Source organism: Pagrus major, chromosome 9 (assembly GCF_040436345.1).
Source record: "Pagrus major chromosome 9, Pma_NU_1.0".
Lineage (NCBI taxonomy): Eukaryota > Metazoa > Chordata > Actinopteri > Spariformes > Sparidae > Pagrus > Pagrus major.
In genome coordinates this window covers 13,657,101-13,668,308 of record NC_133223.1, presented here as the reverse complement: position 1 = coordinate 13,668,308, position 11,208 = coordinate 13,657,101, and the positions used below count along the sequence as shown (strand labels likewise).

The 11,208-nt window shown below is 40.7% G+C and overlaps 1 protein-coding gene across 3 annotated transcripts; it reads left to right on the top strand.

Annotated features, from left to right (window-relative positions):
* The first annotated feature begins 8,223 nt into the window (after positions 1–8,223).
* LOC141002501 (four and a half LIM domains protein 2) lies at positions 8,224–10,777 on the top strand. Of its 3 annotated transcripts, XM_073473851.1 has the most exons (6): positions 8,224–8,379; positions 8,655–8,829; positions 9,785–9,787; positions 10,034–10,203; positions 10,351–10,537; positions 10,626–10,777. In XM_073473851.1, the coding sequence occupies exons 1-6, from the start codon at positions 8,224–8,226 to the stop codon at positions 10,775–10,777; spliced, it is 843 nt and encodes a 280-aa protein (XP_073329952.1). The 3 variants fall into 3 exon arrangements, with proteins under 3 accessions (XP_073329952.1, XP_073329953.1, XP_073329951.1); XM_073473852.1 differs by lacking the exon at positions 9,785–9,787; XM_073473850.1 differs by lacking the exon at positions 9,785–9,787 and having other exon boundaries at positions 8,655–8,830; positions 10,029–10,203.
* The last annotated feature ends 431 nt before the right edge of the window (positions 10,778–11,208 follow it).

Sequence of the window (11,208 nt, the reverse complement as noted above, 5' to 3'; positions counted from 1 at the left end):
GCAATTTGGCAAATATGCTTATTCACTTCACAGAGTTAGATGAAAATATCTGTGCATTAAGTATAAAGCTACAGCTGGCATCTAGTTAGCTTAGCTTAGCATAAAGTCCCAAAACAACCAAGCGAGCTGGTAACAAAATCCACCTTCCAGCATCTCTAAAGCTCACTATAGTTAACACATTACAGTTTTACTAGTGCTTATGTGCAGGACTATTTCTTGGTTGGGAGCAGTGACTGAAGTTTTATAACCTCCTCAAAACTGTAACTTGTCATTTTTGCAATTAGCTTTTTCAATCTGTACAAAAACCAAAGTGTAAAAATGAAGCATTACAGTTTTATAAGGGCTTATGTGCAGGAGGGAGGGGTGACTACCTGAAGTCTCTTTGGCCCCTAAAAAGTGCAGCTTGACATTTTTACACTTTGTATTTTTTATGGATTAAAGAAAAGCTATAAAATAATATTTAGGGAGTTTTACAGGTGCTTGTAGGTGGATTTTCTTACAGCAGAGCCAGGCTGCCCCCCCCCCCCCCCCCCCCCCCCCCCCAGTTCCCAGTATTTGTGCTATGCTAAGCTAACTGGCTGTTTGCTTTAGCCTTACAATGAATGGTCATGAATACTATAAAGGGGATATCTACCTCTTAACGAGAAAGCAAATAAGAGTATTTTCTAAAATACTGTATTAAACTATTTATTTCAGTGTAGGTAATCCAGTCTTGTGAGTCTTCAGCGTCAAATCAAGGCTTGTAGTCCTGAACTAATTCCTGCTGTACACTTGCTAAGCTACAAGTATACCCTATCCCCACACTGGGAGCCCAAAATGATTCTGTCCTTCTTCATCACTTCTAATTGGCCATTTGGGACCTTCATTATGACGCTGCACGTTCCTGTGAGTCAGTTGCTGGGATCCATTTCAACCTGTTTGACTGCTTGCAGTGCAGTGAAGTTCTTCCAGAGGATCATATTGGATCCTGGATGACCCAGAGAAATTCCAGTCCAATTGGTTGCTGTGGCATTAATGATTAACGGTCCACTGGTGATGATGGGGTCTGCCTGGCTTGACCTTTCCACATGGCTGTATTTCCAGCAGAAGTAAGCACCAGGCTTTAACATCACGATAGCCTTGCAATGCCCAGACAGCTGCACATTTATCCCCTGGCCTTAGCAGCTGAGGTGGAGGCCTCGATCCAGAGCACAGAGCGGGGGAGGGACATCTGTGTGCCTGCTGGACTCAGGCAAAATGTAAAGGCTTGGGGCTGTGAGGCAAGGACTGAGGGCATGAGAGGGTAGTTCTGGGCATAAAAAAGATTTGGCCTTGAGGCATTCATTAGACCACATGTTTCAGGTTAAGTGAATAAACATGATTTCCTGAATCAAATAGTTAAGTATTATTAGAGAAACATGTTGAACATATGTGGTTTCTACATGGATCTTTGCTCAAGTTTTATCAGAGAAATCCTTTTATTTTTTTTTATTATTAGTAAATCATAAAAGATGCCACATGTCTGTTAGGCAGAGTAATCAAATTAAAACTGTTTCCAGTATTGTCCTGGGAACTTATACAACATCCTCTTCTGTCTGACAAACTGACATCTGACTTCAATTATGCCTACTACAGAACAACACAGCTTCGCCCTTGTCCAAGTTGTCTCTTAAAACATGGTTAGGGTGGCAATCATTACAGGATTGCCTCTAAACAGGGAATAAAAAGTCCCTGGTGCTAATCTAATTTGTCAGCTGATATTTGGAGAACATTACATCTAAGAGCAGTAAAGAAAACATTGTTTTAGTATTAAAAGAAAAGCACAACTTTTACTTATATCTCCATACCATGGCTAATTTAACAAGGTTAAGAATCTACAGCCATGCTAGGGGTTCTCTGAGGCTACACTGCAGTGCTATGAGCTAATGCTAACATTAACATAGCCTACAAACATGTGCAACACTAACATGCTGATGTTTAGCATGTATGCCATGTTCACCATCATAGTTAAGCATGTTAGCATGCTGACATGTGCCTTAGCACATTTTTAGAATCTGAAGAGGTCACTGGTGAGGTCAGTGAGGAAACGATTATTGGCGATACTTCCACATGAAGAAGAATCATATCGACCTTCACTGAATAAGACTTTATATTTTAAAAACAGCAACCAAAATATTATATAGTTAATATGTGACATGTATAATCTGCAACAAAGGATTAGATTAAAAATGAGCCTGTTGGGCGCTGACTTTCACCACCCCAAGGCCGTGATAAACAGCGCGAATAGGAATCAACGTAGGAGAAGGTGACGTAGAAGTCCGCAGAGAGTTGGAGGAGCCTTCAATGATCAAGTGAGTTGTGGAGAATAGATAGAAAGAAAGAAACAAAGAAACAAAGAAAGAAAGAAGAAAGAAAGTTCAGTTAAGTCGCTGAAAACAACACTGTTTGAGAGGAGAACACTGCAGGAAAAGCTTTGAGTGAAAGAGCTCAGACCCGACCAGCCGACATTGTTATAAAACAACAAGCACAAGGCAGAGGAAGACAGTACACCCTGTCTTTTTCATGAAGCCGGTTTGCTAAGAAGTCGTGGCGTTCTGCATGCAGTGAGGTCGGCATCTTATTTTGCTTTCCCGGCCTCCTTTTTCAAACAGCAGGAACCGAACCGGCATGGATCCACTCAGGTATGACCAATTTAAAACACTTTGCAGAAAAAGTGAAGAGACATGAACAAGTTAAGAGCCACATGGAAAATGCTTTGGGTCTTGGCATGTTTGGTAGAGTAAATTTCGCTTCTCAGCTTGATGAAGGCTACAGGATAGGGATCCGAAGACACAACGAGGAGGTTGACAGGAACAGGCACATCTTGTTTAAAATAATAGACTGTGTAAAGTTCTGAGGTGCGTTTGAGCTAGCCCTGCGTTGCCATGATGAAAGTGTACGCTCAGAAAATCTGGGCTGCATCAATAGATGCAGCAGTACAAGAACATCTGCAGAGTGCGTCTGTGTTTAAAGGAACACCTAAGACAGTACAGAATGAACCCCCAGTTTTGAGAGAGCACATCTTTGAAGAAATCAGGAGTGCTGACTTGTTTTAAGTCATTTTAGTCATTTTTCGAGCTAAAATATCAAACATTTGCTGTTTCCAGGTTCTTGAATGTCATTTTTTGCTGCTCATTTGTGATAGTAAATGAAGAGTGTTAGGTTTGATAAGCAGGGCTCTGGGAATGTTTGCAAAACTTGTGGGGTCATTTTAATGTGGTAATTATACCTTTTTTTGTGGAAAAACCATATCAGACAAATAATACTGTTCCAAGCAGAGTATTTTAATTTTAATTTATTTAAATAGACTGGTGTGATGCACCAGTCGGGTGCTTTGGCGCATCCTACTGGTTATAGCTCATCTTTCAAATTACTTTTGAAAAAAAATTTTCACCAGCTGCCGCTGCTAAGCAATAATAACAGAGTTAGTACTGTTCACTCGATAAAGTTGCGAACCAAGAGTTCATGAATGAATGATACACCATATCAATCGAGGATCGAGTTACAGGTCCAAAGTAGCAGACTGACCTGTAACTATGCCACTAGCATGCCTGAAAAGATCTCTTTTTATACATGATACAACTCATACAAACACGAATATATATGCATGCACATGGAAACACAGCACAAACACAACACTCTGTGATGCACCCTTCTCTTTATGGCTGTCTATAAATAGAGCCCTTGAATCTAGTGACGCATTTTCTAACTGGAGAGTGTCCAGGGAGCACCGGGTCAGGAAAACCTGCTTCAGACAGACAGAGAGAGAGAGAGAGAGAGAGAATTAGGAAGAGCGCGGGGTTGATGGACGAGGGTGGTGTGTGAACAAGAGAGTGTGGGGCTGCAGAAAATAGTGCCAGAATTTTCTTAGAAACGATGTAGGTGTCTGTCATTACGGGGCCTGGACACTGTACCCGACACGTTGGAGGTCTGGGCTTGAATGCGTATTCCCTTGTGAGTAAAATACAGGGAGGTAGAGACAGATGAGACATATATAGGGACAAAATCTCACAGGACAACAATTTTTGACATTTGACCCTTGGCATCCTTTCCATCATGCATCAGTCTATAGGAAGATTCTGGCATTTGGTAACAGTGTGCATTGTGTATGTGTGTGTGTGTGCGTGTGTGTCAGAGATGGAGGAAGTACTATTGTATTTAAGTGAAAGTAGCAAGAACTCTGTTACAAGTTAATGTCATGCATTTAAGTTTTACAATATACTTAACAATAAAACTTCTCATTGTGCAGAATTTTGAATAAGTAAGTAGTATTATATAACAGGATTATAATTAAATATACGTTAATTCATGTTATGTTTAGTCACATTCCTCGACTTCCTTCCTTACTTTGCAACGCTCACCCAAAAGTTATAGTGACAGGTGACCAAATGAAACATACCATGTTAGCTAGACAAAATTACAGATTTTCCTGGGTTTGAACATTGTTGGAAAGAGAAAGTACACAACTCAACAAAATATAGATGTATATAGTTGTTTTCTGACATTTTAATGCAGAATGTTAGGTATATCTTTAATGACAAAGCTGGTAAAGGTGGCCAAACAACTGGAAATCAGAGACGGACGGACCATGTTCAGTGTTCAGTGTTCAGTGGAACAAGGTGGACTGTTTTAGACTTACATCAATGCTTGGTGCTCACACGCAGTCAAAGGTGATGGATGGTGTTTCCCAGATGTCAAACTTTTAATGTGAGGATGACAACCACATTATCATCACCATGTTGCTGTTGTTTACATTCACCCCTGGCACAAATGTGTTTATGAACAGTATATATGTGTAGAAATAACTATCACATACACATTATAATGATAATTCATTTGTTGATTATATTTTCTTTTATTAAACCAAATCTGCAAACAGTATTCACTAAAGTTGTCAAATAAATGTAGTGGAGTAAAAAGTACAAGTACCTCTAAATTGTACACTTGATTAAATGTGCTTTCCACCACTGGTTTGTGTGTAATATTATGATAATGATAACCGCAGATATCTCTGATTAAATGAAAACAGTAAATGAGAAGAATGACCTTCTTTCCTCCAGGAAGTGAGATAGGGAGGGATGATATGATCAGGCTGTTGTGGGGAGAAACAAAAATATTGGAAGGATGAAGTAAAATGTAAGTGAGAGAGTGAACAACTGAGTGACCTTAAATGGCCACACGGTCTTGCTGGTGACTGGATGAGCAAGTGAAAGGGGGCCTTGGGGTTATCTCTGTGAAGCGCCGCTGTATTTATAGATCATCTCAAAAAAGATTCCCTGCCCCCTTGCTGGCTACCCCCCTGCAGTTGCCCCTCCCCTGCTTTCAATTAGCCCCTGATGGGTGGAGTAATGCAATCAGGAGTAACTTCAGCTCTCCCGCAGCCTCCTCTCTCAGTCTGCCCCAGACTCCGCACAGGCACACACTCCTCAGATAGGAAGGTAAGACCCGACTCTGTTCAGCTGCTCCACTCTCCATCCATTCCCTCGTCCATCTTTCCACCCATTTCACTGGTCTTTATCCACCGTGTCTTCCATCCTCCGGGGCACAGCTGCTCACTGTGCGCCTGCCTCCCCACCCGTCTGCTCATGTTCTCCCTCTTTCCACCTGCACAGTACCTTCACTACTTAACCACCTCCTTCTCGCTCAGCACTTTCTGTCTCAGACACGGTGCCTGACTTCCTTCTTTCATTAAATCCTTTTATTTTCTATTTTCGTCCAAAAAGCTGTCAGCTCAGAGCTCATTTCCACCCTTCTTTTCCCCCCACTTCTCATCTCACACTCCAGAAAAAACTGTGTGTGTTGATAGAGATGTCTGCTCCTCGCTTTTTATTACACAGTAGTGACTTTAGTGTTGGCAAAGTGGTCTGTTCTTTTGCTTTTTTTTGTGGTTTTACAGCATTTGACCCACTTCACAGTATAGTATGGTTTAGTATAAATCTTGTAGTCACACTTTCAAAGTGCAGAAAAGTCCCTGCTAGATCTCTCAATAGTAGATCAGTATTATCTACTGTATGTACAGTAGCTTGTGATTCAACAGTTGGTGAAAGGGGTTACTGAAAACGTTTAATTTTGCATTTAGTTTGAGTTTGGATGGGATCTGACAGGAGCATTCTCAACTGAGAGCTTAATTTGATTCAACATTTAAGTCCATTATCCACTTACAAGGCTATTGCGTGTGTTTTACTTATTGAATTGACCAAGAATTTCCAGAAAACAGTTGATTTGGAAGAGTAGAAAACGGATGTAAAAAAGCTGTGTAGAGGTCTCACTGTCAGACAGTAGTTGTTTATGGCTTGCGGTTGCAGTTGCAGTTTAGATGGTTGGATAACATTTTTAAAGACAGTCTTATGCACCTTTCTGGAAGTGCCGTTAAAGAGTTACAGATGTTAGGTGTTCAGCCTGACTAAAAACTAGACTTACTTGCAAAAAATAGTGAAATAACTGCAAATTTAAGCAAATAAACCCCCAAATGTTACATGTCACAGATAAATCAGTTTCAGCATATATGTTGCTTGATATGCTGATATTAAAACTTTTATTCAGATAATAATGAAAAAAATAAGCTTGGGATGATTTATAATTATTAAATTCCTTGTGAAGTTTACTGTTTTAGTGCATTGCTGTCATTTTAGACAATAAAGTCTTTTGTTAAACTGTAAAATACCTCTGTTAAATGTCTTGGTCACAAGTGTTTGATAACCACATTTGAGGGATTATTGCAAAAAATGTGGCATCGCCATCAGCCCAAAAATCAAGTAAGAATCTGGCTCCACTTTTAATCCAGATAGCTGATGGTCTGGGTGACACCTACTGGAACTTTCTCGGGATAGACCGGGCTGTAGCTCAGTTTGGCATCAAGCGATTTGCACCGTGAGACTCCCAGATGGGGCCGCATCAAAGGGACCCCCAGAAGCTGGGAAACAGCTGCCTGACATGTCTGGATAGCTCAAGGTTTTATTTGTGGCAGTTCAGATTATCCTTTTTTTATTTTTAGGAGTCAGATAAATCCTTACATAAGCTAGGTGAGTCATGGCGGGAGACAGACAATGAGGGAATGTGGGAGGGGGCTGACAATAACTCAGAGCAGAAAGGACAGGCAGATTAAACGTCTCAGTTTCATTCAGCCAAATAAAAGATGATAACCTTTTGAGTGTGGGGAACATCACAAATCACTCACAGAGATTATGTTTGAACACTGAGGTGGGCTTACATAGTGATCATAAATAGATAAAGTTCTGACAGTCTGATAAAACAGCAAAATAACAGGAATTATTAAGGATAAACTAAAAACAGGAAGGCAAGAAATTAAGAAATGCAGAAAAGACTTAAGCAGTGCCAGAAGGGAATTTATAGGGGAAATGTATTTAATATGGTTAAAGCTTTGCTGAGGAATAAAGGGACATGTAGTAAGAAGAATAAAAGAGTATGTGAGTGTGTGTGAGTGACCATCTTATCTTCTCTATAAGGCTAACAAAGACACACACATACACTTAAATATACAGCCTACACTATCCTCCGTCAACAGAGAGTAAGAGTATTTAAGCACAGGTGGGATAACCAGAGGGCTTAACAGACGCACCACAAACAGCTGCAGATTGTGAGCAGCCATTATTACAAGTGCCATTCAAACCCACTTACACACTGAGACACACACTCGCTCATTTACACACACACCCACACACACACACACACACACACACAGGATGACAAGGGATACTGTGCTCTGGTGCTGACAGCTGGACGTGAGGTGATGGATGGGTCGTTGTACAGTGTGCATGACGAGCGTTGGAATGCACCGGGGCAAAAGTTGACTGTCTCTAAGCAGGACTGATAGGGGTTATTTATAACCTCCTCATCTGTCACCTTCTCCTCCTGACGCCGAGAACAAAATGAAGGACTGCCAAGAGATGAAGGCGGAGAAATGCAACATGGAAAAAGGCTGTAATGTGAAGAGTCTTGATAATAAGCGTGTCCTCGAAGACATTCATTTCTGGGAATTTACAATCTCTAGGAAATTTCTACACGCTGCAGCAAAGAGACCTAACTGTCTAACAAACCTAATGTCATTCAGGCGATAGAATATGGAAAATAGTCTTTCATCATCCAGTGAATGCTGTTATTCATGTGAAATTCTACCTCACCTCCTCTTTCTTTCTGTGTCTCTTTGTCCTCTTCGCTCTCTCAGCTGAGTGACTCCGGGTCAAGATGACCGAGCGCTACGACTGCCACTACTGCAAGGAGTCCCTGTTTGGGAAGAAGTATGTCCTGAGAGAGGAGAATCCCTACTGTGTGAAATGCTACGAGAGCCTGTACTCCAACACCTGTGAGGAGTGCAAGAAGCCCATTGGCTGCAACTCCAGGGTAAGTGATGTCACAAACAAATGTACAAATGATCCATGACATGCTTCATTTTTAAAAAGAAAATTGCTTCTTGCTGATAATAAAGTAAAAATCTGCCAACAACAAGTGAAAATTGTCCAAAAACAAGTCCCACTCACTATCTTTCTACTTTCTTGGTGATTCTGTCTTACATCAAGTGTAATTAGATATTTTTCACTAAAATGTAAGCCAATACTTAGGTAAGCCTTGTAGTATTTGCGGTGTATCGCTTTCAATCTGCTGTTCTTCTTCTCAAGGATCTGTCCTACAAGGACCGTCACTGGCACGAGGACTGTTTCAAGTGCTTCCAGTGCAAGCGCTCACTGGTGGACAAGCCCTTCTCCACCAAGGATGAACAGCTGCTCTGCACTGAGTGCTACTCCAATGAGTACTCCTCCAAGTGCCATGACTGCAAGAAAACCATCATGCCAGGTAGGTAGAGGGCAACATGTCTAAGTTAAAGGTCCAGTGTGTAGGATTAAGTGGCATCTAGCAATAGCTGCTAAAACTAGCTCTCTCCGGAGCTAGTGTCTGGTTTGTTGACTCTGGGCTGCTGTAGAAACATGGCTCATTCTGAAGTTACGAATAACATTCATTCTTACTTACAGTTGATAATACAATAATGAAAACATTGTCATGAATATTATATTTCATTATGATCCCTCTAAATCATATATGTTGGACATTAAAGTCGATAACACTTAAAAGTGCTCACTTGCTGCTCAACCTTGTCCTTGTCACCCTGAACTAGACTGTTATTATCATGTATATTAATACAACTGTTCACGAAAATGTCCACGCTTCACCAACCAAGATATTTCAGTACGTGAGAGTCAAACACACAAACTATGTTACATTTAGATGCTGGCAAATATATCATATATTGTATGCACAGTAAACCAGTGGTGATCAGATAGCATCAAATAACTCATTAAAACAAAACTCATCAGAAAAGTTAACTCAAATTTATTTGACATGCATGTTGATTTTTCAATTTGGCCCATCTACTTATAAGTGAGAGGCGGTGTTTATGACCTGTCCTGCAGCCAGCAACCAGGGGAGCAATGGTGATTGTTTTAGCTTCACTGTTAGGGAGCTGTCATGTTGTATCTGCTCCTATAGCATCATGTAAATATGCAATCTCCTGATTGTCCTTACAGCGCACTAAATAATGAGTTTCCTTTAATGGTGATTTCTTTAAAACAATATTGTTCAGGTGGAAAAAGCACAAGATACATGACCTCTAAATATGGAACAGCCTTACCACCAGTAACAGCAAATATCAAGGGGAGATGAAGAGCAAGATCTATTCTTTTAGGTTAGGTTTGACATTTTAAACTCCTCATACTGTAATTAGAATAATGCAGCTCACCTGGGGGTATAACAGAAGGTACTGGGTATGTATTCTTTGCTCATGTGTATTTTGAAAATAGAACATCAGTGCACAGAGAAGCACAGAGCCACACGCCTAACATTCCTAACATCCAGGAAATGCCTTATATTTCTGTAGCTGTTATTAAGGAACAATGAAGTTAAACTCAAGTTTTTCCATAAATTGGACCAAAAGTTCTTGACGTGAATATTTCACCACTTCTTTTTTTCTCCATTCACTCCCTTCCTTTATGTTTCTCTGAAGGCTCCAGGAAGATGGAGCACAAGGGGAACAGCTGGCATGAGACCTGTTTCACCTGCCAGAGATGCCAGCAGCCTATTGGCACCAAGAGCTTCATCCCTAAGGACAACCACAACTTCTGTGTGCCCTGCTATGAGAAGCAGTTTGCCATGCAGTGTGTGCACTGCAAGAAGGTAAGACACGACTCTCAAAAGTAGCTGGTTTTTAAAGTATAACTGTATTTTTCTCCATCTTAACTCAGAGAAGCATGATTACACCTCCTGTATGTGCAAGAAAGATGTGTGACAGTATGTCATTGCTGTCTTGCTCCCTGCTATCAGCCCATCACCACAGGCGGGGTGACCTATCATGACCAGCCCTGGCACAAGGACTGCTTCCTGTGCACCAGCTGCAAGCAGCAGCTGACTGGCCAGAGGTTTACCTCTAGAGATGACTTTGCCTATTGTCTCAACTGCTTCTGCAACCTTTATGCCAAGAAGTGTGCTTCCTGCACCACCCCCATCAGTGGTAATCATAACTAATCAAATTATCATTCTTCCTATGAGTCGACAGGATTGTTTATAGTTATTTTGAATCGTACTTCTTCTCTTTCTAGGCCTTGGAGGAAGCAAGTACATTTCCTTTGAGGAGCGCCAGTGGCACAACGACTGCTTCAACTGTAAGAAGTGCTCCGTGTCCCTGGTCGGTCGTGGCTTCCTGACTGAACGTGATGACATCCTGTGCCCGGAGTGCGGCAAGGACATCTGATTCGTCTGAGGGACGACAGATACATCTGATCTGATAACCATGTAATGACAGAGTAATGAGATAAATAAATAAATTAAAAAAATAAATACTACTAAAGCACAGCATCTTCACAACTAGCATTACTATGAATGTACATTGTTGTATGCCATGAAACAGAGACTAATAACAGTGTTATTTGAATTTAGAAAGTTTATTTAAGTTAAATGTTCACTCTGAGAAAAAAGTAATTACTAATAAAATAACTTTTGGCATGAATGTAAAGAGATTTGCTTATGAAACAGCAACATGTTTTCAGACAGACACTGTATGAAGCATTGTGAAATAAATTTACAGTATTAATATAGACGTGAAGTGTAATAATAATCACTGCTGTGTGCATGGATTAGCTTGATGAAGTGAGTAGAGGTTTTAGTAGAGGTTTTGTGAATGAG

Bases quoted from the DNA above. Each gene is read 5' to 3' on its own strand.
- LOC141002501 (XM_073473850.1), top strand. From the start codon at position 8,224: ATGACCGAGCGCTACGACTGCCACTACTGCAAGGAGTCCCTGTTTGGG. The intron at 8,380-8,654 runs GTAAGTGATGTC...CTTCTTCTCAAG, and splicing joins CCATTGGCTGCAACTCCAGG to GATCTGTCCTACAAGGACCG. The intron at 10,204-10,350 runs GTAAGACACGAC...CCCTGCTATCAG, and splicing joins AGTGTGTGCACTGCAAGAAG to CCCATCACCACAGGCGGGGT.